The sequence below is a fragment of the Paraphaeosphaeria sporulosa genome (assembly GCF_001642045.1).
Source record: "Paraphaeosphaeria sporulosa strain AP3s5-JAC2a unplaced genomic scaffold CC84scaffold_2, whole genome shotgun sequence".
NCBI classification, from domain to species: domain Eukaryota; kingdom Fungi; phylum Ascomycota; class Dothideomycetes; order Pleosporales; family Didymosphaeriaceae; genus Paraphaeosphaeria; species Paraphaeosphaeria sporulosa.
Window position 1 is genome coordinate 4,425,460 of NW_017253361.1, and position 24,622 is coordinate 4,450,081.

Here is a 24,622-nt window from a genome sequence, read left to right on the forward strand (position 1 = left end):
AATCTTTCTTACAGCTTCCTGGTCTCACTCGATGAACTATGTGTATTTCACGAATTTTGGAGAAGTCTTCTTAGAAATTGACCGATATCATGTGGGAGAGGCTGCGCTCATTAGAACGACCTAGCGCCACCGGCTACGGTCCGACGAGCTACAAGACAAGCAAGCCCAAGATTCCAGCAGCTGCCATTTGAACTATGTCCCCTGGTCTGCCAGCTACTCCAGCGCCACCAAATTGGCTCGAGGTAGCGGCAGCGCTCTCAGCCAAGTTAGCACCAGAAGCGGTGCCTGTTGTCGAGGCTGCGCTGGTTGTCTCGGCAGGGAGGAAAGTCGGCTCGGCCACACCAGATGGGCAGTGCCAGTGATCGCCGTGGGGTTCACACGTAGATGCTGTAGCCTCGTGGTCGTGGTCATCCTCGTCGTGATCATGGTCCTCGCCTGTCGCTGTGGCGGGGGGAGGCGTTATTGGCTCTGATACGCCGGATGGGCAGTGCCAATGATCTCCGTGGGGTTCACATGTTGAAGCTTCGGTTGTTGCAGCGTTCGCTGAGTTTGCAGTAGAAACAGTAGCTGGAGCAGTTGCTGAAGCACCTGTCTCTGGGGGCTCTGCTGCTGGGGGTATTGTGGGCTCGGGCACACCTGAAGGACAATGCCTGAAGCAACGATTAGCCCATGATACTTTGAAAGTCCATCTCCAGTCGGACTCACCAATGGTCGCCATGAGGCTCACAAGCAGCACCAGTAGCCGAAACAGTGTCCTGGGAAAGAACAATGGCTGCCGTGGCAAGGAAAACTATCAAGAACTTCATATTGATGGCCTGGTGGAAGTGTTGTTGTCTGGATCAACAGGATGGAGTCTATTCGACGATTTTTCGTGTTTAATACTGACAGCTGACAGAAGAATGCCCTTTGTAGGCTAAAGCTGCAGGTACAGTACCGTGGGCCAAGAAGTCGGGATGCTTGGCGATGGACATCGCGGTACTCAATTGCTCGGCGGAACGGGCAGATATGCCTTGGACGCAGCAATTCTGTAAATCTCTTCACCACTCAATGACCAATCGGTCGTCGCAATCAGCTTGGCAGTTGGTAAAGGGTGGGGTGACTTCCTTCCGGCGCTGCTGATATTCCCCTCGTGTACCTTTCCTTTCGACGCACACTATCTCCCAGCTGGACGTCATACTCAGGAGAATCGGCCTCTATGGTCTTGGCCGTGATTTCCGGGATGTCTAGCCGCCCTGTTGATTTAGGTGGAAACACGGATGTAAGCCCGGGACAATGTGTCTGGCCTTCCTTGCGCTGCTCAAGCTCATCGCGAACGAAAGCTTGTTCAACCCATGTATACGCGAGTATAGGTTCAATAGTCGATCTCGGTTGCCACCTTGGCGGGGGGTACGATCTTTTCAAAGCTGTGCAACATAGTCGATCTGTTAGGACCACCATGCGCTGAGGTGTACGACTTTGAATCGAAGGTTTAGGTAACTGGAAGAGGCTTACGAGACGCGTGGTAGCCTCGAGGCGTCCAGTCCGACACTCGAATCTTTCGAACGACATACAGACCAGCCGAGCGTGATGCTGACTTCGATCAATTCGAATCCTTGTGAACAGCAGAGCTACCATTGTGTGCCATAGCCATCATAGACAGGAAAGTATCCCCGCAGAAAGTGGAATCTACAGCTCTCATCTGCTCACCAAACTCGTGTAGAGAAGTAAGATTCGTGCCGACCAGTTTTCCCGTCCCAGATCCAGCAGCAGCAATCCAAGCTTGCGGCGACTCAGCCATCCATAGTCCAGGCCGGCTGTCGAAAGGCAGTGATTCAAGCAGTAACCAATTCGAGCAATATCCGTGCTTCCATGCGTTGAAACAGCAAATGAGGACGTATGCCATTGTAATTGTGCGACGTATGCTTTCTGCAAGAAGCCAATTCTGCCAAGGCGTTCTGTCGCCCAATAAATCTGCGCTCACAGTACCGAGAAGATGCTGAGCCCAGATCTCTGCGACCTTCAACCACGGCTCAGCTATATCCCTTTTGACTGGCTGCTCGGATATAAGCATTGGTGCAGTGAAGACCAAAAGTGATTGAATGGCAGTCAACTCCTCTTCTAGAGGCACTGCGCCGACATCAACCTCCGCGAGGGTCTGAAGGTAGATGAGTGACATGGCGCTGTCTAATGGACTTCGAATCAATGACAAGTATGACCGACCCCCTCGTATTTGAAGCTTCGGATGGATGAAGACTGCAGGACGTAGAGACGTAAACAGCTCCGGGACGTTCATAAAACATTGCTGAATTATCTCCTGGGCCTCTTGGTGTCCAGGAGGACAGAAGGAGGGGTCGAGATCGCTTCCGAAGTGCTTGTTGTATGCTTCTGCGCGGTCAAGAACACAGTAGCCGGTAGTATCGAAGCCGATGCCCTTGAGGAGGAGGCTAGCGGAGCATTTACTGTTTATGTCTGCACCACTGAGCGGCTGCAGGTCGTAAGTACACGTGAGGCCTCTCTGCACGCAACGTGCGCAACTGGGAAGTTGAACCGTGCAATGGCGTTTTGAGCTGGCGCAGCTGCGACACGACTTACGGAGCGTCGCCATACTCTAGGGACAAGAAGATGCGATTGCTAAAGGGTAATGATGAAGTTCGAGTGTGTTCAGTGTCCGTAAGACGAGACTGGGCCGGTCTAAACTGGTGCAGGTGCACTTCTGAATCCTTCACTAGGCTATATATGGCTAGCGTTAACTTCTCTGGCTATAAATAGCCTCCAGGGAAGTGTTACCATCCACTGTTCATCGATTACCTGTTTCGAGATACATTCTCTCATTTGGTTTCGTATGAGCCTAGCTCATGACAGACCGGTGGTCTATGCCAGCTTCCTATTGACTGACCTCAACCACAATTTTGCCTGATACTGAACCTTTCAATAACTTATCATAGCCCTATATCTTTTAGCTCCAGTGAAACGCAAGGTACACCGGCAACTTTACCTGCTTGGCTTGTTCGATCTTCACAAGTGTACCGACATGAACTTTCAGGGTCCCCGCCTGCACCATCTTTACCAGGTCTGCCATTGCCTTGGGTGTAGCGATCCCCGTGACCTGACGGTAGTCCCGAGCCACGCCGCCCAGTATCTTGGGCCATAAGAGATTCTCCGCCATTGACTTGATCATCGAAAGCATTCCAAGGATGGTGTAAGATCCTGGCCTTGGGCCCACGGTGACATACGGTTTCCCTTCCTTCAGTATCTCGGGGCAAGTATTGAAGAGCTCCTGGACACCGGCCGCATCGATGACCGCATCGAATCGAGATGACCCGAACATCACTTTCAGGTGTTCGTGCAAGGGACAATGGGCTGTACGATCAATGACCTAGCATGTGTCAGTATGAACGCGTCTTCGCCTCTTAGAACTCCTACTTCGTCCGCTCCGAGCCGCTTCACCCAGTCCAAGTTTTCCTTCGAGCAGATAGCTACGACTTTGCCCGTTTCGCCGACTTGTTCACGGCACATTTGCAGCGCCAAATGACCAATGCCTCCTGCTGAGCCATTCACCAACACGCTATCCCCACGCTTCAGCTCTGCAGCCTGGACCAGCTCTATAGCTGTAGAACCTGCGATTGGAAGTCCGGCAAGCTCATGACTTTCAAGACCCTCTGGGCTCGTTACAACAGCTTGGTGATCGACAACCACATATTCTCCTAACGCACCCGATAGCGTCCCCGCGTGTTGAGAGACTGGGATGGAGCCAAAAACTCGTCTGCCGATAGTAAGATCTCGTTCTGGCGGAACTTCAATCCCGATAGCATCTACTATGCCCGCGAAGTCCATCTCTGGAATAGCAGTTGAGACGCGAAAAATAAATGGCAGAAGCTGCATAATGATGCTCGCTCCGGGGTTTAAAGCGCAGTGCGTGATCTTGACTCGGACCTGGTTCGATCTGGCGAGTGCTGGTACCGGCAGCGTAGAGAGAGTGAGGACCTCATCTGGAGGACCTCTTCGAGAGTGCGTCCATGCTATCATGTGATTAGCCATTGCAAATTGCAATGACTTACCATGCAAAGCTTCGTAAAAAGCTGGATCGCCGGTTTTCTTTCAAGAACGCAGAAAGGGTCGGGATATGGTTGCAGGATATTCCGGTCAGCTGAGGTTCTGGTTATACGAGTCTGTCCGGTCTAACCCCCGAAGATGAACCATTGGCCAGTGGCGCGAGCTGAATCGAGCTTCAGCTTTTGCACAAACCTACTGCCTGGATTTGGAACGCAACCTAAACTACTTAAGAGCTTGAGGCCATTCGAGTCTTTGATGCCTTAGAGCTCGAGATTCCGGAATGCAGGTCAGGAAAATTCTCTACTCAACAGCACACGTTTCCAGGTGTTGCCAATACCAGAATGTCATGTGCAGCATCGCCTTCATAGGCTGAGCCATGGTGTTACTTGGGTAGGTATCGAGATCCAACTCGGAAGGGTTGCGTACAATAGACCATGGTTGTTCTCACTTGCCATCACAGCGTCTCTCCAACTTAACGCCCTGTTCACCCCCAACCACGCCATTGCCGAACCCACGGGACTTGACGCCCCTAGAGCTCCTTAGCAACGTCTCAAAGTAATTCTGGCTAAAAGCGCCCTTCTCAGGCATAGGAATATAAGCAACCTCTGAAGAACAATTCGCATGCCAACCCAACCCCCCCACCTCGCTTGTCCCATCGCTGAACCCAACGGGCGTCGCCCAAACAAACGCGTCGAAATTAGGATCCCTCGCATGCACTCTCCGCTGGAGCTCGAGAGTAGGTCTAGGCCCAAGCCCCGCCCACTTGTTATTGCACCAGTCGTGCCAATACTGGCGGATGCTCTGCACACCGCTACGACTCGAGTCGAAGATAGCGTGGAGTGGGAACGTAGAGTTGATCGCCTTGAACGACTGGCCGAGCAGAGCGACATACCGCTGCTCGTTGCGCGCCTTGTTGAATAGATCCGCGCACACGGCGCTCTCATCCCTGAACGCCTCACCGGGAGACATGTCCCATGAGTTGTACGACTTCACGTTGACGGACACGCCACGGAACTGCTTCAGTGCGGCGCCACCTGCGCGCTCCCATGCGACGGTGAGTTCGCGGGCGATGTTTTTGGTGTCGTAAGGGGTACGGTTGGGATTCCATCCGAACCAGCCGGCGTGTTTGGCGTCGAGGTAGGTGATTGTGTTGGGTAAGTCGAGGGCTTTGAGGGCTTGGGGGATGGAGGAGCGGTATTCGAGCTGCGATGTAGTGCACTCTTTGTAGTAGGGGTTGCGGACTACAAAGGGGAGGATATCGGGTTCGATGATAAGTGCGAAGGCTGTGTTTTGGTATTGCTGGATGCGCCTTGCGATGGCTGCGGAAACAGTGGCTTAGTACATGTCTAGATCTTAGTTATGATACTTACGGGCAATAAAGCTTTCTAAATACGATTCGGATTGACGTTTCGTCCCCTTCGCCCCCGGCGTCTCCCCAATGGTCTCATCGCACCCCGCATGTGAAAGACCATTAATGACGAGGCCGAGAACATTTCCACAGGGTACGTCTTGGATAGCTTGATCGATCTTCAAGATGTCATCGTTTGATTCGCTGTTCGCATCTCAGGTCACAGATCCACAAGAAGATCAAATGGAGTTGTTTGACCTACATCCACAGAAAAGTCCCTGTCTCAGCCACCTTGATGGCTTTGTCTTTCAATACCGTATCGTTGACGATTCCAGCAGCAGCCGCGTAGTAAGGTCTGTAGATACTATGCGGGTGAAGTGTGTAGCTCAGCCAGATATTTGTTGAAGCATTAAGAGCAACGGGCTCCGCACAGGCAGCCAGTGGTTGTTCCCCTTTCGAAGGAAAGGCGCCCACACCAGCCCACAGCACCGTAAGGCAAAAAGCCGTAATCATTCTGGAGAACAATCGAAGGTAAAATAAGAATTCGGGTTTGGAGCAGAGCAAGCTCTCAAATATTCGACAGCATCCATCACACTCTGCACGGCTATAGATTAAGCAATATAGCAGCAGAAGTCAGCCAATCAGAACACTTTTTCGTGACTGTACGAGGCAATCCGACCGCCTAGTTGACAGCATATGGCAATATAAGGTCTCGTGTACAATGTAAGCGCAGTGTACGTATTGGATCATGGTGCGTTCTTGCGCGAGGCAGATTTACGCCCCAATTGACTACAATTAATTCCTGGTTCATGTCGAACTCGGCGAATATACAACACATTTCATAACAGATTGCATTCGAATGGCATTCGAATGCCCATGGCTGTGCATCGTGAGGGAAATGTTAGGAAGCGTGGATGAGTAAATGGTCACAGACAATGGAAGGTAATCCCTTGATGGCTCGTGTCGCACTTCACCCGAGGTAGTTTAGCCTCCGCATTACCCATCGCTTCTCCTAAGCAACGTATCTTGGTGAACCAGGATCATCGACGCACACGACAACAAACATACATATCTATACTAAAATGACCGACATCCACCCCTTCACGCTTTCCATCCCGGACGCCCGCTTGCAGCACCTGCAAGAAAAACTTGCCCTCGCGACGTTCCCCGACGAGCTCGAAGACGCAGGCTGGGAGCATGGCGCGCCACTAGCCGACATCAAGCGGCTCGTCCACCACTGGCGCACAACCTATGACTGGCGGCGCCACGAAGCGTCTATAAACGCCTTGCCCAACTACGAGACACCCATTGACGTTGACGGTTTCGGTCACATCGACATTCACTTCGTGCACCAGGTCTCGCCGAACGCGAATGCCATCCCGGTGCTCTTCGTGCACGGTTGGCCGGGACACTTCTTGGAAGTCGCGAAACTGCTCCCGCTGTTCAGGGACAGCGAGAAGAATGGCGGACCTGCATTCCACGTTGTTGCGCCGTCGCTGACGAACTTTGGCTTCTCAGGAGTGGTGAAGAAGAAGGGGTTTGGCATGAAGCAGTATGCTGAGACGTGCCACAAGCTGATGATCAAGTTGGGGTATGAGCAGTATGTGAGCCAGGGCGGGGATTGGGGCACGTTTATCACACGGACGATGGCGATGCTGTATCCAGAGGCGCTGAAGGCGACGCACATCAACATGGTGGCTTGTCCGCCGCCTTATAAGAACCCGCTTGCATTGCTAACGCTAGGATTCAAGTATCTCACAGGCACGTTTAGTGCGGATGAAAAAGCGGGTTTCGAGCGCACGCAGTGGTTCCAGGACCATGGGTTTGGCTACTTCAAGATTCAGAGCACGAAGCCGCAGACGGTGGGATATGCGTTAAATGATAGCCCTGTGGCGCTTCTGGCGTGGATATATGAGAAATTGCACGATTGGACTGACAGCTATCCCTGGACGGACGATGAGATCCTGGATTGGATTAGTGTGTATTGGTGGAGTCGAGCTGGGCCCGCAGCTAGCGTGAGAATTTACTACGAGGCGTTGAAAGGAGAGTACACCACCGAGAGGACGTACAAGACGTGGATACCGAATGTGAAGCTGGTAAGTCAACACCTTCCAGAAAATCATGCTGGATAAGACTGATGATCTACCTCAGGGCTTAGGCTACTTCCCGAAAGAGCTCGCGTTGCTTCCGAAGAGCTGGGCGCAGTCTTTGGGGCCAATTGCATTCGCGTCCGAGCACAAGAGTGGTGGTCACTTTGCGGCATTCGAAAATCCCGAGGGAATCGTAGGTGACATGAGGTTGATGTTCGGAAAGGGCGGCGGCGCATCCGGTGTTGTTGAGAACAAGCACGGCTACTAGTGAGTGGGGGCTTTTGATAAAACGAGCATGTGAACTGTCTGCAAAATAGGCATTGTTGAGTTTGCTGTGTCGGCTGAACGGCATACATCATTAGCAAAACAAACCTAAACAAGACTGCAAAGACACAGTCTCTTCTTGTTGTCGTTACTTCATGACGTCCACATGTCAGCCTCTCCTCCCGTTCAGGATGTACCATGTGATCCTGGCGTTACAACTGTATGAGCGTTACAACTGTATGAGGGCTTATCGCTCCGACCCGCTTAGGCCCAGTATTTTCTACCCGCGAACGGACATCGGCGTCGGAGACCGATATCTTGGTAATCGGGGTGAGTCCCTTCCGCCTAGGAACCGCGCCGGGATGGCGGATAGAATATCGATAGGATTTCTATGATACACACAGCAACGCATACGCGTATGCGGCCCCAGAGACGAAGATTTGTGATGGCTTGGTTCGACAAGGGCGGCTGTAATCACCAATAGAAGTTAGCAATCCCAAAAGGATTTTTTTATGCGCTGCATGTACTGCCGTGAAGCGGCGACGTTGGCAACAGGATCGGATATGAGTAGGCACGCCAGGGTGATCTTGAGCGGGGCAGGGTGATAATCGGCAGGCAGGGTTCGAGCACTTGAGAGACGCTGGCAGTCCACAGTTGACTAGACGACGTTGTGGGCCAAGCTGCTTTGCATTCTATTGTATTTTCTGTATTGGAGCAGTCAATGAAAGGCCTAGATCATTTACATACCCGCCCTTTGCGCTCAAAGCAAGGGTGGCGTGTAATAGCGTTGACAGTCCACCCATTTAAGAATGAGTGGCGCCGGCTCGCTGGGATGACAGTGAAGGAATGCTACCAGAGCTATAGAACCTTATGAACAAGCTTCTCTGAATAAACTCGACCGAGTCTAAGGGTCTTTGTGTTACTATGTCCAAGATGGCGGAACAATGTTTGCAGCCCGCGCTGAAGTTGACGTGAGCGGCGCAGTCCTGTTTGACCACATTCGGTACGCCACGTTCCAGTATACCGGCTGCCCTGATGATGCAGGCAAGAGCGGCAAAAGCGACTCTGAGTAGTATACTTGATGACGTATTGAGAGTCAAATAGTGATGGTGAACTACATGATCGATCGTGATCATGGAAGAAAGCGATTTACGGTACAAATGCCCGGTGTTACCCGGACACGCTGATGGGCTGATTGGATACGGGCTACTTGTATAATTAGTACTCGACATCAGAAAGAACGGCTGCTGCAATCTTCATGCAACTGATGATGCTACTGTAAGCAGGGTTAGCGTATGTGGTAATGCCCCTGTATACCTTTTCAATGGCACAGGTGAACGGCACCAAGCTGTCAGCCTGGGCATCTCTCTCTCAGCGTGAAACTTCCCTCGACACAGGCCGATAAATATGGGTATACCTAAGCGCAGTTATCACATAGGTTGTGTGGCTTCTTCGAAAGTATCGATCTTGACGCAATGTACGCTGAATGATGCAGGACAGTGACTGCAGTGGCGTGCAGGGCATGCACAAGAGGAGCCATGTTTTGCAATGTTTGCATGACAGGCGGGCGGTTTCTCCACGTCGTGGGAACTAGTCCGGGACGCCTTGCACACTGAATCAACAAGCACGCTTGGAGGCGTCGCCCGAAAGAGTAGTCAACGTCGACGCCATGAGTACTGTCTATTCGCTACCTCGGGTGCTACCGATCGTTTCTTTGGCAAGTAAGTTTCAAAGGATGACACAGTGGTCAACGTTTCGTGCAACGCGGCGAATGTGCACGCACAAAAGAGACCGCGCCGGTAGGCGGTGTGAGGCCGCGCAATCGTTCGGGCCTTTCAACTGACGCGCCCTGGTACTAAGATGAGAAGCAATGTCTCGACCAGAGAATCAAATGATCGTTCATCTTGCGTCCCGTCAGGATCACGAGGCATGGTCTTAGCTGCCGCTCGACATGGATGCTCTCCACTCATCGACGCGGACAGGCCCCGCCGTTCGGAGGAATGTTGACTCGTGGGCCGCTCTCCTGAGCACACGCGGGAAGTTGTATAATAATTTAGATGAACTGCCTGGGATGTATTTTCGCGCACCGTTTCGTCATGTGCCACCGCATGCTCGGTAATGAGCTGTCGTTGTTTTCTGCGGCGTGCAACGGGCCAGGCAGGCTCGAGGTCTGGGGCTGGAGCGCCACAACGGTCCTGCCGGTAATGCTGCGTGCGCGGTACAGGAGCGAGGAGTGAGTGCGTGCCGACAGGGCCCAATGTCGTGCAGCATGCGCGCCGAGCGCGTGCGTGCAAGCTGTGAATTGCTTGAGGAGGGCGATGGTCCCGCGCCCGCGCGTGCCTGTGTCTAGACCCCCGGCACGATCGCTGCGGTGTCGAGGGTGGATCGGGGATGTGAGGCTGGTGCGGTGAATATGTCAAACATGGCCATGGGGCCTTGCCGCGCTCGGGCCAGCACCTGCCTCCCCCACGGCAGCGCCTTCCCAAACCCAGAGTCGATCCTGCCCTGGCGGCGGGACCACCAATGAGCAGCGGCCCGCACCAAATTAGCAGATCACCCTTCATCAAACAGCGCACATGCAGCGTTGCCGGATTTCATCACCGCCTCGACTCCTCGAATAGATGGCTGACGGCCGTTTGCACCCGCGGCGGGCGGCTGCTGATGCCATGGGCTGCGAGGGCTGGAATTTGCCAGCTGGCCGCAGCCAGCAAGCGCTGCGTAGGTTGTGTTCCAGAGGTTGTGCCTTGCAGAATGTAAACACGCCCTTCACAGCGAGTGAATAAAGACCCGGGGTGCCTGCTCCTTCCCGCGCGCATTGAGATTGCCCCAGGATCGACCAGGACCCCGACCAGGAAACAGGAAGCAGGAACAGGCGCATCCGCGAGATTGAGTGTGGCTGCCATCTGTTTCACGTTTGCTCTACCCTCGCCTAATCTTAGGCCCATTAAAACCACCTGCACTCCCGGCCCCGTGGTGCGTCCCCATCTCTTTGATCTTCTCACTCCTTTGTTGATCAGCGATCTTCCTCTGTGTAGCTTGTCTACCGGGAACCCACACTCTTTTCCAGTTATCCCACTTCAGTCATTCCTTCGGCCACAAGTGCGCCAAAGTCGCACCCGATTGCAACGTCCGCTCAACAACCGCGTAAGCTCCCTATGATCCACACATCTTGCCTCCGGAGTCGACTCCTATCTCGACGTGCTTTGTGTTGCCTATAAAGCACAAGCCGATTCTGTGCTCCTGTTTGGTTCTGTTCTCACATCAACTGACTCCCACTAGTCAAACCTTTCAAGTTCAGACTAACCACCACTACGCCAACCGGATTCCTTTCGACATGCGTTCTTGCACTTCCATTCTCCTGGCTTCGGCCCTTGCCTTGGGTGCTGTTGCCAAGCCCCTCGAGAAGCGTGTCATGGTTACTGAGATCGACCTCGAGATCGTAACTGTGACCAAATACGTCACTGCTGGCCAACCCGCAGAGACTCCCGTCAGCAAGGAAGAGATCAGCACCCCCGCCGGCTATCAGACCCCAAAGGCTTCCTCAACTCTTACCGTCACCAGATCGCAAGCCCCGACCAAGGCTTCCAGCAAGTCGACTCCTGCTCCCAAGCCTAGCCCGAGCTCTCCCGGTTATGTTGTAGCGCCCGCACCGAGCTCATCCAAGCCCGTCTATGTGCAGCCGAGCACTGCCTCTTCCGTATATGTGGCTCCTTCTTCCGTTTATGTGCCGCCTACCTCCTCGGCTCCCCGACCCTCTAGCACTCCCGCTGCCGCTCCCTCCTCTACTCCCGTCTACGGTGTAGAGCACAAGTCGGGAGATGACCAGGCCTACCTCTCTTCCGGTGTTGACTACAAAGACGCCATGCTGTGGCACCACAACCGCGCTCGTGCCAACCACGGCGCATCCAACCTTGAGTGGAGCAGCGATTGCGAATCTGCTGCCAGCACCGCCGCTGCTTACTGCGACTTCACTCACCACGTCGTCGACGGCCAGGGTCAAAACCTCTTCACCGTCTCCGGCGACGCCTACAACGCGACTGCTGGTATCACCGAGTCCTGGTACAAGGCCGAGGCTGACATCTACGGCGCTTTCGACGCTACTCCCAACATGGACACTTTCCACGAGTGGGGTCACCTTACCCAGGTGCTCTGGAAGAAGACCACCCACGTTGGCTGTGTCACCATCGACTGCGGCTCCAAGATGACCATCAACGGCAAATCCTCCACGCTCAACCTGTACACCGTGTGCAACTACTCGCCGCCCGGCAACTACGAGGGCGAGTACGCCGCAAATGTCGCCGCGCCCATCAACTCGTACCAGGGCTTTTCGTGGGCCGACTAATCCCGCCCTATGTCATGTTTTTGCTTCTTTTCCACCATTTTGCCCTCCTTCCTTTCTATCCGCTGCATCTGATTTGGCAACTTCGTGGCATGACTATGTCGGGCTGCTGGTCAACATGACATTTTGCATTGCATGAGTGGAGCTGTGTTCAGCATCTTGACTGTCTTTCCTGTGGAGAGCGGCGCGTGTTGTTTTGCCCGCCAGGAGGCCTGATCTGTGGTCGGTCAACGCGGGCTGGAGATTCAGATTCGATTCACGTGTATATACTTCGCACCCCGGCCCGATCTGCTCTGCTAGCATGGGCCCGCTACTGGGGGCTTCGTTCACTTCTTACCCCGCGTGCGCGCGAATGCAATGATGAGAATCAAAAAGTTCGTCCTAGTGAAAAGTGCAGAGGATTGTGATGCATGTGCTGTGATGGGATGATGTGAGGTTCATCTACTGTGTGGGAGGGTCAGGTGCGCAGTGAGCAGAGGGGCTGGTATGCTTGGGTTGGAATGCGGGCAGCACGGCACCCGCGAGTTTCGCGGTGATTGGGACGTGGGCAGCAGAGGCGACGTTGTGATGTCGCGGTTGGGGGGTTGCAGCGCGCGCCGGCTGTGCTGCAAGTGCGGCGCCTACCGCTGTCGCATGCACACTGGTGCATGTGCTTGAAGATTGGTTTGATGCGCGACAACGGCAAGAAGCGAGAGCAGAACAGACGAGTTCGTCAGCTGCGAGCGCGAGGCGCAAACAAACTGGGCGGTAGCTTGTTTCAGTTGCGATGATGGCGAAGTGCGTTCACACCTTTCGAAGGTGCATCCGAGACGGGCGAAACGTGATGCACGTGATCTGCCTCTCAACGATCTTTGGAAGCAGCCGAACCTCACAGAAAACGAAGAACATTCTTTCAATTCCACCTTCACCCCACTATGTTACCTATCATACGGTTCACTACTCCTGACGATGTAGATCTCCGCAATCAGCGCCACGCATCCGACGACCATGCTAATGGCAATAATGGGCAAATTCACCCGCGCAAAATCCAGCCTGCTAACGCGGATGTGCTTGCGGGCGAGGATGTCGCGCCAGAGCAGGCCGGCGAGGGACGCGGAGAAGGCGGCGCTGAAGGCGCCGTAGTTTAGGCCGAGCGCCATGCTGTAGACGGTGGCCCAGAAGGTGCGGTCGGAAATGGGCGGGGCGCCGGGCTGGGCGTGGATGGTCTGCCACGCTTGGACGACGCGCGAGAGGAGGATAGAGGTGCCGATGTTTGTGCCTGCGAACTGTATATGAAATGGTGTTGTTAGCGGGGGTCGCTTTGGGAGGGAAGGAGTAGGTAGTTGTAGAGAAGAGAGGAAGGGACGTACGTTGCAGAGGACTACAGAGAGGAAGCCCATGCCCCCGACGGCGCCGACGGTGCCGGTTTTGCTAACCCAGTGGTCCCAGCCAAAGGCGAATACTGCGACCCAGCCGTGGGATACGAGCGCTTGGACTAGGACGAACATGCAGAAGGCGAATGGTATCAACGCGAGAGGGAGATGTGCGAGGACGGTGGTAGATGTCGGGAATGTCTCTTGCAGCCAGCGCCATGACTTGGCAATGAGGGATGACAAGGTGGTACGGTCTTGTGGAGCTTCCCTCTTGCCTTCTTCAACAGTAGTAGGTGTCTTGTCATGTTGTCTTTCTTTTCCAGCTGTCGATGTTGCTGGCCGGGTTTTGTCGCTTTCCACCGCGCCTTTTTCGGCGATTGTATCCGACTCGGACGGCTCCAGAAGAGGTGATTCCTGGACAGGCTGCAATCGTTCCTTCTGCTCTTTCTTGGACTCAAGTTGCGCACGACCTTGGCGTGCGATTTCACGCGTCTCCTTGCGATTCAGCCACCCAAGCACTAGATCAAATACAATCAGAATCACAGCGGCAGGAACCGTGACCCAAAAGACGGGATGCTCGCCACTGGAGGATGATGCGGCGTTCAATGCCAGTACAGCGATGAGTGTCATGCCCATAATGACACCACCAAATGCAGCGCCTTTCTTGTCGAGAAATGGATTCATAATTTCTTCAAGCGAGAGTAGCTGGCCGGTCTCATCATTCATGTGCTCCTCTTCTTGTTCCTCCATGTTTGCACGAGCATTGGGGATGTTGGGATTGACGGGCTTCTTGTTTCTCAGTTCCTCTGGCAGCTCGTGCATCTTGATGGAAACTGGGATGAGCGACTCGTCTGCAAAGACAATGTACAAGAGGAAAGGAAAGAGGACGATAGCCGTAATGACCACAGGGACGATGATGTTGGCAGTGTAGTTGATGAACTTGATGTCGAAGGCTCCTGCTAACACCAAATTGGTGGGGTTGGAAGAGACAAGAATGGCTGATGCCATGTTGGCAACGGTGAATTGTGTGTAGATCCAAGCTCGCGGGTGAAGGATGTTGCTGGAGACGCGCGTCATGTACGACAGGAACGCGGTGCCTGAGAGAATGACCGGATCGTTGCCGATGAAGGCGGTCAGAATGAAAAAGAAAACGTAGAGGTAGAAGAAAAGTCGATGTCCGACCTTGCCTCCCCATTTGAGCACTCTGAAGGCCAAATAGCGAATGAGGCCTGAGGCATCAATGGAAATGGCAATGTATGCCAGGGAGAGGAAGAAGGCCATGATGTCCAGCGGTGAAATGTTGTCTGCGCCGACAGTCCCATCATGCACTTCGCTGCGGCCGATGGCCAATATGGCGAGGAGGAAAAGGTCTGCAATCAGCGGCGCAGTGACAAAGTTCATGGGGAACCTCTTCCACAGCAGTTTCTGATTGGGGCTACGCGCAGAGCCCTTGCGAGGGGCAATGACGCGCAGGGAAGCAAGAGCATTGAAAAATGCATCTCGTGCTACCACAGGCACCGGCAGGGGGACGTGGAAGGGAAAGAGGACGATGATGTTGGTGAGGACAAAGACAACAAGCGTGATGATGGAGCGCCACGAGCGAATGACGCTCGTGTCCAATGGGTCGATGCCACCATGGTCGCCAGATGACATGTCGGGGTTGCGCTGGCCAGGCGCCTGCGACAGGACACCTACCTTCGTAATAAACCTCAGCGAGGTTTCTGCTGTGCTTCTTGGGCTCTGGGTCTGCAGTGCTTGGAATTCTTAGGTGCGGGTTGCTGGCCTGAATTCTCACCGGTGCAACAAGGTTTGCGGTCAGCCGATTGGGGTCTAGCGCAGCCTCCTCCTCCACGTGTGGTTCGCTCCTGCTCCCCAGATCGCACGCGGTGTCGACACAGCCTCAATGACGGTGGCCTGCGACGTCGCCCATGGTTGCCCTGCTGGCCCCATTGGCCTCGTTTTCCGGTCACTGCTTCGATGCCAGTTCGCATGAGGCTCAAAAGCACCGTGGTGTCCCCCGCGCAAGTCAGCCTCTCTGCCACATTCGCTGCTGTCCCTCATGGACTCAACCCCAGCCGCTCCCTCCAGGTGCTATGCCGGCGTTGTTCCCCACGCCAGAACTGGCTGATCTTGCAGTTCGCGCCACAGGCAATGCGACTGACGGCCTGCGAGTCGTCTGCGCCTGGCCTGTCTCCGGCCAATATGGCCCCGGGTCGCGGGTGCTGTATGTGCCGTCCGACACCTCGATTGACCGAACTGCTGCTCACAACGACCCAGTTACTACGTTCTTGTCGCGGCTTGTGTGCTTGCGCGCAACGTTGTGTGGCTTCGAAAGGCGTGCTTGGCCGCTGCGCTGCTGCTGCCCGCTGTCGGCTCGTTACACGCCCTCGTGCTTGCCTCGCTCCACGTCAATGGTCCGTTTCGCACTCCCGCCCAGGATACGCCGTGCCTCAACCACTGATTCTGTCTTCTAGGCGTCGTCGACATGGACATTTATGGAGCATTCCAGGTCTGTTCCATAGCCATTCTAGCGGCTCCACTCACTGTTCGCCTGTCCAAGACGTACTTTTACGACCCCGGTCGCAACTTGATCTTTCTGTGGACCGCCCTCATTCTGGCGGGCCTGCTTGCTCTCGCCGTCGAATTCTACCGTGTTACGCCCATCATCTGCCCCGAACAAGTTCCGGGTGGGAGTAATTTCCCCTACGGAATCACCAAATGCGGTTTGAGTTGCGACGAAAATGATCCCAAAAGCCCTTATTCCCCACTGCGCGCTGGTCCCGCCGCTAATATCGGCGTTATTCCTGTGCCGACAACCTTGACATTCAACACTGGCATGTTGCTAGCCACAGCATGTTGCGTGCCCGCAGTCGTCTCGTTGATGTTTACGTGGGACAAGATCCTCGCGCTTCACTGGAAGCGGCGATTCGGACACAGTGAGGAGACTCAGCGGAACAGGAGCATAGAGCCAATAGAAGGAACGAACGGTGCCACCGAGGCGCACATGGACGGCATCAATGGCGCTATTCGACGAGTGCTGGGCGTGATAGAGATTCCACTGTTCAGCAGCGCGATTCTTGCCATCCTTATTGCCGGAGAAATCAATTTCTTCAGCCACCAAGTGCGCTGGGAGACCGAGCCCATAGCCTCGGTCGGGCAATGGGGTCCTATCGCCGGTACAGTTCTGGCCGCTCTCGGATCGCTGTATGTTCTCGCCATGACTGGAGGAGAAAAACAACTTGGCACCCCCAACAGCCCCGCAGAGTGTGCATGCGGTAATCACCTCCAACGGCAACCGACGTTCACCCTCGAGCCAGATAGCGATGGCTCTCCAAGCCAGATAAGTCTTGATGACCACGGCGTACCTATAGGCATTCGGAGGTCCCATGAAACATTCGTAACAGACAGCACTCATCCGCGCAGATCTACGGATCCAGGCGGGCGACGCAGAGTTGCCGAGATGCTGCAGAAGGCTGGCGACAAACTCGGGTCTGCCGCCCACAACAAATACGATGCGAAACAGTACAACAATAGTAGAGCGCGCGAGTTCCCAGAAATTCCTGGTGAAGCTGCACGTAATCCTGAATTGACTGAGCTCAAGAGGCAGTATAGCCTACGGAGAGACGTGGTCTTACGGGAGGAGAACTCAAGAGCCGTCAGCCCTTCACCAAGTAATCTTACATTTCCGGATGTTGATCTCAGCCCCAACACCAGCCCAGTGCTTGGACAGGGCGGTTTTTCTGAGAGCCCAGAGAGAATGGCCACACGACGCGAAACAGTTGAGGCCTCGTCACCAACGCGAACGAGCTTCCCGGACCTTGAACGGGGTCGGCCACCTGCGCGACGAGCTACCCTTGAAGTACCCTCTCCTACAAGGGCGGCATTTCCAGGGACTGATTGTAACGCCGTACCCGCTCGACGAGCCACACTTGAAGTGCCTCCCCCCACAGAATCTAGCCAAAGTAGCGCGAATCGCGATCGCGATCGCACTTATGCAAGGCGTTCTACTTTGGAGGTACCGTCTCCGACCCATCGGCCAGCATTATGATTTCAAGGACCATGATTTTGTCACCACTGCATATGTATATCCTACTAACATTTAGAAATTCTACACTGCATATGCGTTTAGCGGCATTGCTTCTCGGGAGGAAAACGTTGATAGTATAAATAGTATTTGATGTTGTTGTTTTTTGTATTATTAGAGCAAGCGTACTCTTAACAATGATTACGGTATTACCGCACCCATTGCAAGTGTTGAGCCCTTTCTATTAGAATATACACTTTCGCACCAAATTCGAGCGCGTCGTTGGCAAATTGAGCCTCTGTGAATGTGGATGTCTCTTGTGTTTTCCGTTTGGGACTCACTGAAGAAGGTGGATGGAATGGGTTGCGTTAATGCGAAGTATGTAATTTGGTAGTCCCGGAAGGTCTGGTGGGGGCTGGCGGGCGGTGAAACACCTCCCTCCTGCGGACTAATCAAAACACAGCCCCGCACGCATGCAAGGCGAAAGGCTGGAGCCTGCTCAGCCCTAAGCTATCAGGCACGCGACATGATATAATGCTTGCTTTGTCACGAACTTCGTTTGTTCTCTTCATGAATATATCATGCGGTTTAGCCTTATCTCAGTTCGTCCCGACCAAAACCCCGAAGGAATCTACACGCGCCAGACTTCGTACCGCTCATCACCAGGCAACGCAAGGAAACTTCATCCAGTGTCGCGTTAGCACGTTAGCAATTTCACTGGATAATGTCCTCAGTAGTATCAACAGCGACAAACGCTAGCAAGCACCGTCGCGACGACGACTTGTGGCGATCAGCTTACAAAAGACTGAAGCATGACCCAGACAGTAAGCTCGACAAGTTTCACAAAGTCGTTCAGAAGCACTCCGAAAGCAAGGGGTTGTCATCATCAGGCCACCTGAGCTCGGCCAATGGAAGGCAGAAAATGCTCAAGCTCATCAACGCCGAGGCTAGTGCCATGAAGCCGAAGAACGGAACTTTCGACAAAGTCGTCCAGACCATATTGAAAACGAAAGAACTTGTCTCCACCGGAATAGCCGCAAGTCCACCCGCCGCGATCGCGGTAGCGGGAATTTTCATGGTCTTCTCAATACAGCAAAATTACCGTCAGGAGGAAGAAGCGGCGTGTGAAGTCGTCGCTCTCGTAGCTCGAATCATAGTGCGCCGTGCGCTTGAAGAAGGAGAATGCTACAGTAAGCCAGGCGACAAGAAAGAGATGGGAGAGTTAAGAGAACATTTGTACTTTAGCTATCAGGATTTGTACTTCAAGTTGCTATCAGCGATCGCAAAAACACTATGCTGGCTCAAGAAACCGAAAGGACAGCGCGTTTTCGACACTATGTGGGGAAGGGTGGACTGGGTCGCAGAAGAAAGGAACCTTTCAAAAGCGGATAGCGACTGCGTCGATATTCTTGAAGATATACATCGCAGCAATGCCAACCCGGCTGGAAAGGAGTCTCCTTGGAAGAGGGGACGCAACTTGTTACACCAGAATGCAGCAATGGGATACGAAACTCGCGTCGCAGAGCTTCTAGACACACACGCTTTTCCCCCGAACGAGAAAACAGACAAGGGATGGACTGCGCTGAGCCTTGCAGCCGAAGGCGGACACGTCAAAATTTGCAAGAGTCTGCTCAGCCTCAAGGACATAGACATAGAGCTCCAGAACAACCGCGGACGTACAGCACTACACATCGCAGCGATGAAAAACCGGGTAGAAATCGTCCGAGCACTAATCGGAGAGGGCGCAAAGGTAAACGTAAAGGACAAGGACCGCAAAACACCCCTCCACCTAGCCGCACAAGACGGCCGGCGCGACGTTGTAGACGCCCTCTGCAAAGCTCCAGGAATCGAGCTCGACCTTTCCGACAAAGAAGGACGGTCCGCGTTGCACCTAGCCAGCCTAAAAGAGAAGACCGCGGTACTCAAGTTGCTATCCGAAAGGGGCGCAAAGGTCGACCGCAAGGACACCAAGAAACGCACCGCCTTCCTCGACGCCGCCGAAGCCGGAAACATCGAGCTCCTCAAGACGCTGCAAGCCTGCGGCGCAAACATCAACCAGCAAACCGCAACCCACAGGTGGAGTGCCCTGCACTATTGCGTTTCGCGTGACCGTCTGAAGTGCCTGAAGACTCTCCTCGCGTTCCCGGGTATCAAGCTCGACATCACGAACACGGACGACCGCACGCCCCTCCACGAAGCAGTGCTGAAATCCCGGACTTCCATCGTGAAGGCGCTCGCTGACAAAGGCTCCGCAATCGACACGCGCGACAAGAAGAAGCGGTCGCCGTTCCTGGACGCCGCGAAAGCGGGGAAAGGGGACATGGTGAAGAAGCTGCGGGAGAAAGGGGCGGATTTGAATCAGGTGTCTGGTGTAAATGGGTGGAGCGCACTGCACGAGGTCGCAAATAAGAATCACATCGAGGTTGCGAGGTATCTCGTTAGCGAGGGGATAAAGCTAGATTTGAAGGTGAAGGGTGGAACGAGGAAGGGGTTGACTGCGAGGGGCATCGCGGAGGCAAGGAAGAGCAAGGATGTGCTGGAGTTTTTGCGCGAGTATGAGCGCATTGAAGTGCAGCTGGGTGAATGAATCAGTATCTCCTGCATAGGTATTGGCCGCATGAATGCAACCATCTCAGACATCAAGACGGTTGAACTCAATCGCCAGCTGCATACATCCGCTGCTCGCCGGTCCCCCTCCGCCATGCGTATCAACACTTCAAATTCCGCGTCCATTTCGAAATAAACCAAACTCTCAGTCATCAACAGGCGTGAGCTCAATCAACAGGCGCATGCACCCGCTGCTGCTCACCCCCATCCTGAAATGCGCCTCCGTCATGCGTACCTCCCACCCTTCAATCTCGGGCTCCAACTCCTTCGTCGAATCGTTCAGATATCTCTCCACCTTGATCTCCTTTAACTCCGAAAATCTCCCGCTCCTCAGCGTTCGCCCCAACATAACGAACAGTCCTCTGTCCGGCGAGCAAGGCCCGAACCAGCGGTCGTCGTAGTGCAGGTACAGCGTCTCGAGCCCCGCCGGTAGGGCGTCCTCCAGCGCCAGCACGCCGTCATTCTCCCACCGGTTGCGGTGGCCCGTGAAATCACACTCCGCAATCTTGAGGTGGCGCAGCGAGGTCATCTCTTTGAGCGAATCGACCTGTCCATCTGTAGAGCTGTACGAGCTGTAGCCGGTTGTATGCAGCTCGAACGACACTAAGCTCTGCCCGTGCTCCCTCAGCACGGCGCCCATGGCACTGAGGTCGACCTCCAAGTCGAACTGTTCTCTGTCGGTGTCGAAGCTTGGGTCGTCTCTGCGGCTGTCGCCGAAGAGGATGTGCAGCGTGTGCAGGTTTCTGAAGCGCGTGAGGACGTCGCGGAGGCCGGTCGCGTCGATGAAACATTCTCTGAGATCTAGGATTCGGATGGCGGGGTTGGGGTGGAGAGGCCAGCGGGTTTTCCGAAGGCTGAAGGACGTCCAGTCGAATCCTAGGAGGTAGAGGCGCTCGAGGCCGGGGTGCAGGAGGACGGCTTCGATGTCGGCGATGCTGATGCTGCCTGATTCGCTGTCTCTATGTCTGATGCGGAGCTCTTTGAGGTGCGGGAGGGCGTTGTCAGATAGCGTCTCATCGGTGAAGGGCGTTGGAATAGCCCTCAGAAGCTGCTCCTCTTCCAATCTCCGCGAATACGTGAAACGCATTGTTTCTCTGAGATCCGCTATTGTTTGCACAATCTTTTCGACATCTGACCTCCCGCTCAGCATGCCTGCGATGTCGAATGCATCCCTGTACACCGCGACATCCACGACCTGTAGGTTTCGCATGAGCGCAAGTAGTCGACCGTTCCATCCGATCTTCGTTTCCTTCATCATCGCCATCTTCAACCACCTCTTCTCCCGCTCCCCAACGTCTGCCCTTCTTAAGAGGCTCTCACACTCTACATCCTCTCCATTTCTCAATGAGTCAAGGCAAACGTTCCTCGCATGAGCGGCTAGCCGCGGGTTTTGGACCATTGATCGAGCTAGGAGCCTTTTATTTTCGTCCCGAACTTTGGAGTCCTCCTGACTGAAGGCTTCTGCTAGAATGGTGCGGTACATGAACTTCTGGGCAATGTGTTGGAAGGTTCGGCATGCAAGCGATAGGGAGGCAAGATCTTTGAGAGAGGACACATCGTATTGGCTCCCGTAATACCACCAGTTGTCGATTGGCATAGGACACTCGAGGTGGGAGAATATTTGCTCCCAAAGTTCGGTGGGAAGGGAGCGCATCGTTTGACTTCGGGCAGTCCCAGGCTCTTTCATGTTCAAGTTGTCTGGACTAGAGTAATCGTCGCGCGATTGATGTGAAGTACATGTTTTTATACTGTCGCGGCTGTCTTTGCAGGATTCACGCGCACCCCTGAATGGGTCTGTCGCCTAGGCTACGCTTAGTTAGAGAAATGGTGCCTTCTAAAATGAAACCCGTCAACTCGTGGTGGGACTCTCGTATACCCTTTTCCACAGTCGCAAGGATGGCCAGCCGCAATAGGAACAGCTCCCATGGCTCAGAAGTCCCGTTGTGTTTCAAATTATTGACACGGGCACAATGATGTTATCTCGGTAAACGTCATTCTGGTGCATCTTCAAGGTCTAGTCTCTGCACCGTGGACATCTGGCTTCGCGGGCGTCCATGTGATCTTGGGAAGGCCTGAAATCTGCAACAATCATAATCAAGATCGAGACGGGGAGGTTCCGACATTGATGCCTAACCAATCTAGTAGCTTCCACGCGCAGTGCTAGTGGCTTGGCGCTCGTCGTTGCTCGCGTTGCGGGAAGCTGCGACTCACGACGAATTTCCAAAACCGTAAACCGTCACACAAATCAACTTCTTCCTCACACATTTGCTCTCGAACTCACCGCATATACTTCTCTTCATCGCCATCCATCGAAAGCCCGTTCTAATCAACCATGGGTGCCGACATCGTTGCAAACCCGCCGCCATCTGCGTCTGGAGAGTCCAAGTCGAGCCGCAAGAAGCGTGCGAAGGCTGAAGCCGCCTCAGCAACACCCACTCTGCCTACTGCCGACAAAGCGACTTCTGAGCTAGGAGCCAACAGCTCTGACGTGGCAGGCAAGGCCAATGGCGGGGAAGATAACCTGTACATCAGGGAGCTTCAGAAGTGAGTGGGGATCTAGACCCGTGTCATCTGCATTTCGGCGAGCAGCATGTACTGATGCGAACACTTCCAGGAATGTTCGCAACGTGAACAAGAAGCTGGTAAGTTGTGCAATTACCCCCCACATCGATCTCGGCTCAGCTGACTTTATTACAGAACGCTATGAGCAAAGTCACCGAGATCGTCGCCGCGAACCCTGACGTATCCCTCGATGAGCTTGTCTCTACACGCAAGATCAACGCCGACCAGCGAGCCCAATATCAGAAGCGCCCGGCACTCCAGAGCCAGCTTGCGCAGTTCGAGGAGCAGCTCGCTGCGTACAAGAAGTTCGAGGAGGAGCTCCAGAGCAAGGCAGCTCAAGAGAAGGAGATCCTGCAGAAGGGACACTCGGAGGAGCTTGTGAAGCTGAGGGACACACTCAAGGAGGAGGCTGCGCTAGAGGTCAAGAAGACCTTTCGCGAGCAATTTTTGACCTTGTCTCGTTTCCTGCGCGCTGCGGCTGCTCGACGTCAGCTGCCAGAGGACGACAGCAACGAGCTCACCAAGGCCTTCGAGGGAGCGCTTCTGCAAGTCTATGGCGGTGATCCTTCCGCTGTAGCCGCGGCTGAGAAGCTGATTGAGGGGTCACACGACAGTGTGCCTTCAACGGACGGCGAGATCCTCAGCGTCACTTGTGAGTTTCAAGATCACTAGCTGTAGATAGTGCGTGTACTGATGAATACTAGACGCCCAGGTCAAGCAGGCTGCTCTTGAGGAAGCTCCTTTCGCCGCCGAGGAGGCGTGGGCAGACGATGTCGCACAGTCTCAGCCCACGGCCCCCGAGACCGACTCGCCCGCGGCCATCTCCACAGACCCAACTGTCGCCCACGCAGGACTGACCGAAATCGGCACAACCACCGGTACCGTAACTGGCGCAGAGTTGGACACATCGAACGCTCCTGCAGCCTCAAGCGTAGATGCTGGTGCGGCCAACCAGGCTGGAGGCGACTGGGACAAGCCGGGCCCTGGTTCCGACGACCCTCTCGCTGAGTCATTCGAGATCGTTCCTCGTAACCCCGCTGAGACCGAGACACCGGCTGCGCCTGCCGCTGTCAATGTCACCCAGAGCTGGGCCGATGATACACCCGAGGCGGCACCTGCAGCTCCTGCGGACGACGGATTTCAGAGTGTTTCACACAACCGTGGACGTGGACGCGGTGGACACCAAGGAGAGGGCCGAGGTGGTTATCGTGGAAGGGGAAGGGGCGGCCCGCGTGGTGACTTCGGCGGACGGGGCCGAGGTGGACGTGGCCGTGGAGATGGCTTCCGTGGTGGTCCTCGAGGCGGAGGCTTCCGCGGAGGACGAGGTGACTCGTCGCAGCAGTAAAACAAGGCAGCACACGCCCCTTCTCTTCTGAGCACACTCTTGCACGATTGGAATCGGGGGTTTGGAAGTTGATTCCACTAACTCATTGGGTCGCTTCTTTCGCTGTTTTACTACACTGTTGTACTGGCATGTTTGGAACATCTGTCTGAGCGGATCGCATGGAATGTGGGCATCAAGCACTACAGGAACGTGCATGAAAGAGTGTACAGCCTAGTCGTCTTCACAGCATAGCATCGGAGCCTTGGTATCTTGGTTTCCTCGGGTTTTGGGCCATTTTGTAAAATAGTGGCTACGGGATGCGGGTGCTCAAAATCAATGGGCTTGTAACAAAATGCAACTCGTTCCCGACCGTGCTGGTTGCCCATGTATGATTCTCTCAGTGAAAGTCTGACGATGATATAGCTGGCGCGTAGGATGGAGCTCGGGCCGATGGACCTGCAGTATGACGAAACGGAGAAACGGTCCCAGGTCAGGGGTGCATCGCTGGATTGCGCCGATGAGATGAGATAGGCGAGTGTGGATGCGGGAACCAACGTGGCCTGCACTAGTGGGACCAACGCCGCCGCGCGGGTGATCGCGTATTACGGGGACACATGATTGTGCCGCGACTCTACTCACGGGCAATCTGTGCATCTTGCGTTTGATTTGACCCATAATTC

The 24,622-nt window shown here is 54.4% G+C and overlaps 10 protein-coding genes across 10 annotated transcripts; 4 read left to right on the top strand and 6 right to left on the bottom strand.

Moving 5' to 3' along the window:
- Window positions 1-136: 136 nt before the first annotated feature.
- On the bottom strand, window positions 137-1,000 carry CC84DRAFT_496745 (uncharacterized protein). Its single transcript, XM_018186532.1, has 2 exons — window positions 706-1,000; window positions 137-650 (listed from the first exon to the last, which is right to left on the bottom strand). The coding sequence occupies exons 1-2, from the start codon at window positions 804-806 to the stop codon at window positions 149-151; spliced, it is 603 nt and encodes a 200-aa protein (XP_018041239.1). The 5' UTR covers window positions 807-1,000; the 3' UTR covers window positions 137-148.
- Window positions 1,001-2,653: 1,653 nt separating this feature from the next.
- On the bottom strand, window positions 2,654-4,246 carry CC84DRAFT_496750 (NAD(P)-binding protein). The gene is made up of 3 exons (XM_018186533.1): window positions 3,403-4,246; window positions 2,975-3,355; window positions 2,654-2,926 (listed from the first exon to the last, which is right to left on the bottom strand). The coding sequence occupies exons 1-3, from the start codon at window positions 4,015-4,017 to the stop codon at window positions 2,864-2,866; spliced, it is 1,059 nt and encodes a 352-aa protein (XP_018041240.1). The 5' UTR covers window positions 4,018-4,246; the 3' UTR covers window positions 2,654-2,863.
- Window positions 4,247-4,406: 160 nt separating this feature from the next.
- CC84DRAFT_1256617 (cellulase) lies at window positions 4,407-5,893 on the bottom strand (the record flags this gene model as incomplete). The annotated part of the gene is made up of 3 exons (XM_018184639.1): window positions 4,407-5,351; window positions 5,403-5,584; window positions 5,643-5,893. 3 exons carry the CDS (start codon window positions 5,891-5,893, stop codon window positions 4,477-4,479), a joined length of 1,308 nt encoding a protein of 435 aa, XP_018041241.1. The 3' UTR covers window positions 4,407-4,476.
- A 569-nt stretch (window positions 5,894-6,462) lies between these two features.
- Window positions 6,463-7,738, top strand: CC84DRAFT_1084542 (alpha/beta-hydrolase; the record flags this gene model as incomplete). Its single annotated transcript, XM_018174058.1, has 2 exons — window positions 6,463-7,476; window positions 7,532-7,738. 2 exons carry the CDS (start codon window positions 6,463-6,465, stop codon window positions 7,736-7,738), a joined length of 1,221 nt encoding a protein of 406 aa, XP_018041242.1.
- Window positions 7,739-9,429: 1,691 nt separating this feature from the next.
- On the bottom strand, window positions 9,430-10,689 carry CC84DRAFT_1161704 (uncharacterized protein). The gene has a single exon (XM_018177812.1). It carries the CDS (start codon window positions 10,296-10,298, stop codon window positions 9,570-9,572), a length of 729 nt encoding a protein of 242 aa, XP_018041243.1. The 5' UTR covers window positions 10,299-10,689; the 3' UTR covers window positions 9,430-9,569.
- CC84DRAFT_496797 (PR-1-like protein) lies at window positions 10,617-12,123 on the top strand. Its single transcript, XM_018186534.1, has 2 exons — window positions 10,617-10,878; window positions 11,014-12,123. Exon 2 carries the CDS (start codon window positions 11,069-11,071, stop codon window positions 12,074-12,076), a length of 1,008 nt encoding a protein of 335 aa, XP_018041244.1. The 5' UTR covers window positions 10,617-10,878; window positions 11,014-11,068; the 3' UTR covers window positions 12,077-12,123.
- A 678-nt stretch (window positions 12,124-12,801) lies between these two features.
- CC84DRAFT_1139765 (uncharacterized protein) lies at window positions 12,802-15,194 on the bottom strand. Its single transcript, XM_018176254.1, has 2 exons — window positions 13,423-15,194; window positions 12,802-13,338 (listed from the first exon to the last, which is right to left on the bottom strand). The coding sequence occupies exons 1-2, from the start codon at window positions 15,076-15,078 to the stop codon at window positions 12,991-12,993; spliced, it is 2,004 nt and encodes a 667-aa protein (XP_018041245.1). The 5' UTR covers window positions 15,079-15,194; the 3' UTR covers window positions 12,802-12,990.
- Window positions 15,195-15,329: 135 nt separating this feature from the next.
- Window positions 15,330-17,604, top strand: CC84DRAFT_1161707 (uncharacterized protein). The gene is made up of 3 exons (XM_018177813.1): window positions 15,330-15,649; window positions 15,703-15,839; window positions 15,900-17,604. Exons 1-3 carry the CDS (start codon window positions 15,354-15,356, stop codon window positions 17,471-17,473), a joined length of 2,007 nt encoding a protein of 668 aa, XP_018041246.1. The 5' UTR covers window positions 15,330-15,353; the 3' UTR covers window positions 17,474-17,604.
- A 2,597-nt stretch (window positions 17,605-20,201) lies between these two features.
- CC84DRAFT_1214169 (uncharacterized protein) lies at window positions 20,202-21,710 on the bottom strand (the record flags this gene model as incomplete). The annotated part of the gene is made up of 1 exon (XM_018182607.1): window positions 20,202-21,710. The coding sequence occupies one exon, from the start codon at window positions 21,708-21,710 to the stop codon at window positions 20,202-20,204; it is 1,509 nt and encodes a 502-aa protein (XP_018041247.1).
- A 562-nt stretch (window positions 21,711-22,272) lies between these two features.
- CC84DRAFT_1161710 (uncharacterized protein) lies at window positions 22,273-24,314 on the top strand. The gene is made up of 4 exons (XM_018177814.1): window positions 22,273-22,600; window positions 22,671-22,698; window positions 22,754-23,270; window positions 23,323-24,314. Exons 1-4 carry the CDS (start codon window positions 22,389-22,391, stop codon window positions 23,961-23,963), a joined length of 1,398 nt encoding a protein of 465 aa, XP_018041248.1. The 5' UTR covers window positions 22,273-22,388; the 3' UTR covers window positions 23,964-24,314.
- The last annotated feature ends 308 nt before the right edge of the window (window positions 24,315-24,622 follow it).

Excerpts from the sequence above, each read along its gene's own strand:
- CC84DRAFT_496745 (XM_018186532.1), bottom strand. The coding sequence starts at position 806 with ATGAAGTTCTTGATAGTTTTCCTTGCCACGGCAGCCATTGTTCTTTCC. Across the intron at positions 651-705 it reads GAGCCTCATGGCGACCATTG|GCATTGTCCTTCAGGTGTGC; the intron begins GTGAGTCCGACT and ends TCGTTGCTTCAG.
- CC84DRAFT_496750 (XM_018186533.1), bottom strand. The coding sequence starts at position 4,017 with ATGGCTAATCACATGATAGCATGGACGCACTCTCGAAGAGGTCCTCCA. Across the intron at positions 3,356-3,402 it reads AGCGGCTCGGAGCGGACGAA|GTCATTGATCGTACAGCCCA; the intron begins GTAGGAGTTCTA and ends GACACATGCTAG. Across the intron at positions 2,927-2,974 it reads AGATCGAACAAGCCAAGCAG|GGCTATGATAAGTTATTGAA; the intron begins GTAAAGTTGCCG and ends TAAAAGATATAG.
- CC84DRAFT_1161704 (XM_018177812.1), bottom strand. The coding sequence starts at position 10,298 with ATGAAGGGTGATCTGCTAATTTGGTGCGGGCCGCTGCTCATTGGTGGT.
- CC84DRAFT_496797 (XM_018186534.1), top strand. The coding sequence starts at position 11,069 with ATGCGTTCTTGCACTTCCATTCTCCTGGCTTCGGCCCTTGCCTTGGGT.
- CC84DRAFT_1139765 (XM_018176254.1), bottom strand. The coding sequence starts at position 15,078 with ATGTCATCTGGCGACCATGGTGGCATCGACCCATTGGACACGAGCGTC. Across the intron at positions 13,339-13,422 it reads TCTCTGTAGTCCTCTGCAAC|TTCGCAGGCACAAACATCGG; the intron begins GTACGTCCCTTC and ends TTTCATATACAG.
- CC84DRAFT_1161707 (XM_018177813.1), top strand. The coding sequence starts at position 15,354 with ATGGTTGCCCTGCTGGCCCCATTGGCCTCGTTTTCCGGTCACTGCTTC. Across the intron at positions 15,650-15,702 it reads GGCCCCGGGTCGCGGGTGCT|TTACTACGTTCTTGTCGCGG; the intron begins GTATGTGCCGTC and ends ACAACGACCCAG. Across the intron at positions 15,840-15,899 it reads TGCCTCGCTCCACGTCAATG|GCGTCGTCGACATGGACATT; the intron begins GTCCGTTTCGCA and ends TCTGTCTTCTAG.
- CC84DRAFT_1161710 (XM_018177814.1), top strand. The coding sequence starts at position 22,389 with ATGGGTGCCGACATCGTTGCAAACCCGCCGCCATCTGCGTCTGGAGAG. Across the intron at positions 22,601-22,670 it reads TACATCAGGGAGCTTCAGAA|GAATGTTCGCAACGTGAACA; the intron begins GTGAGTGGGGAT and ends GAACACTTCCAG. Across the intron at positions 23,271-23,322 it reads CGAGATCCTCAGCGTCACTT|ACGCCCAGGTCAAGCAGGCT; the intron begins GTGAGTTTCAAG and ends GATGAATACTAG.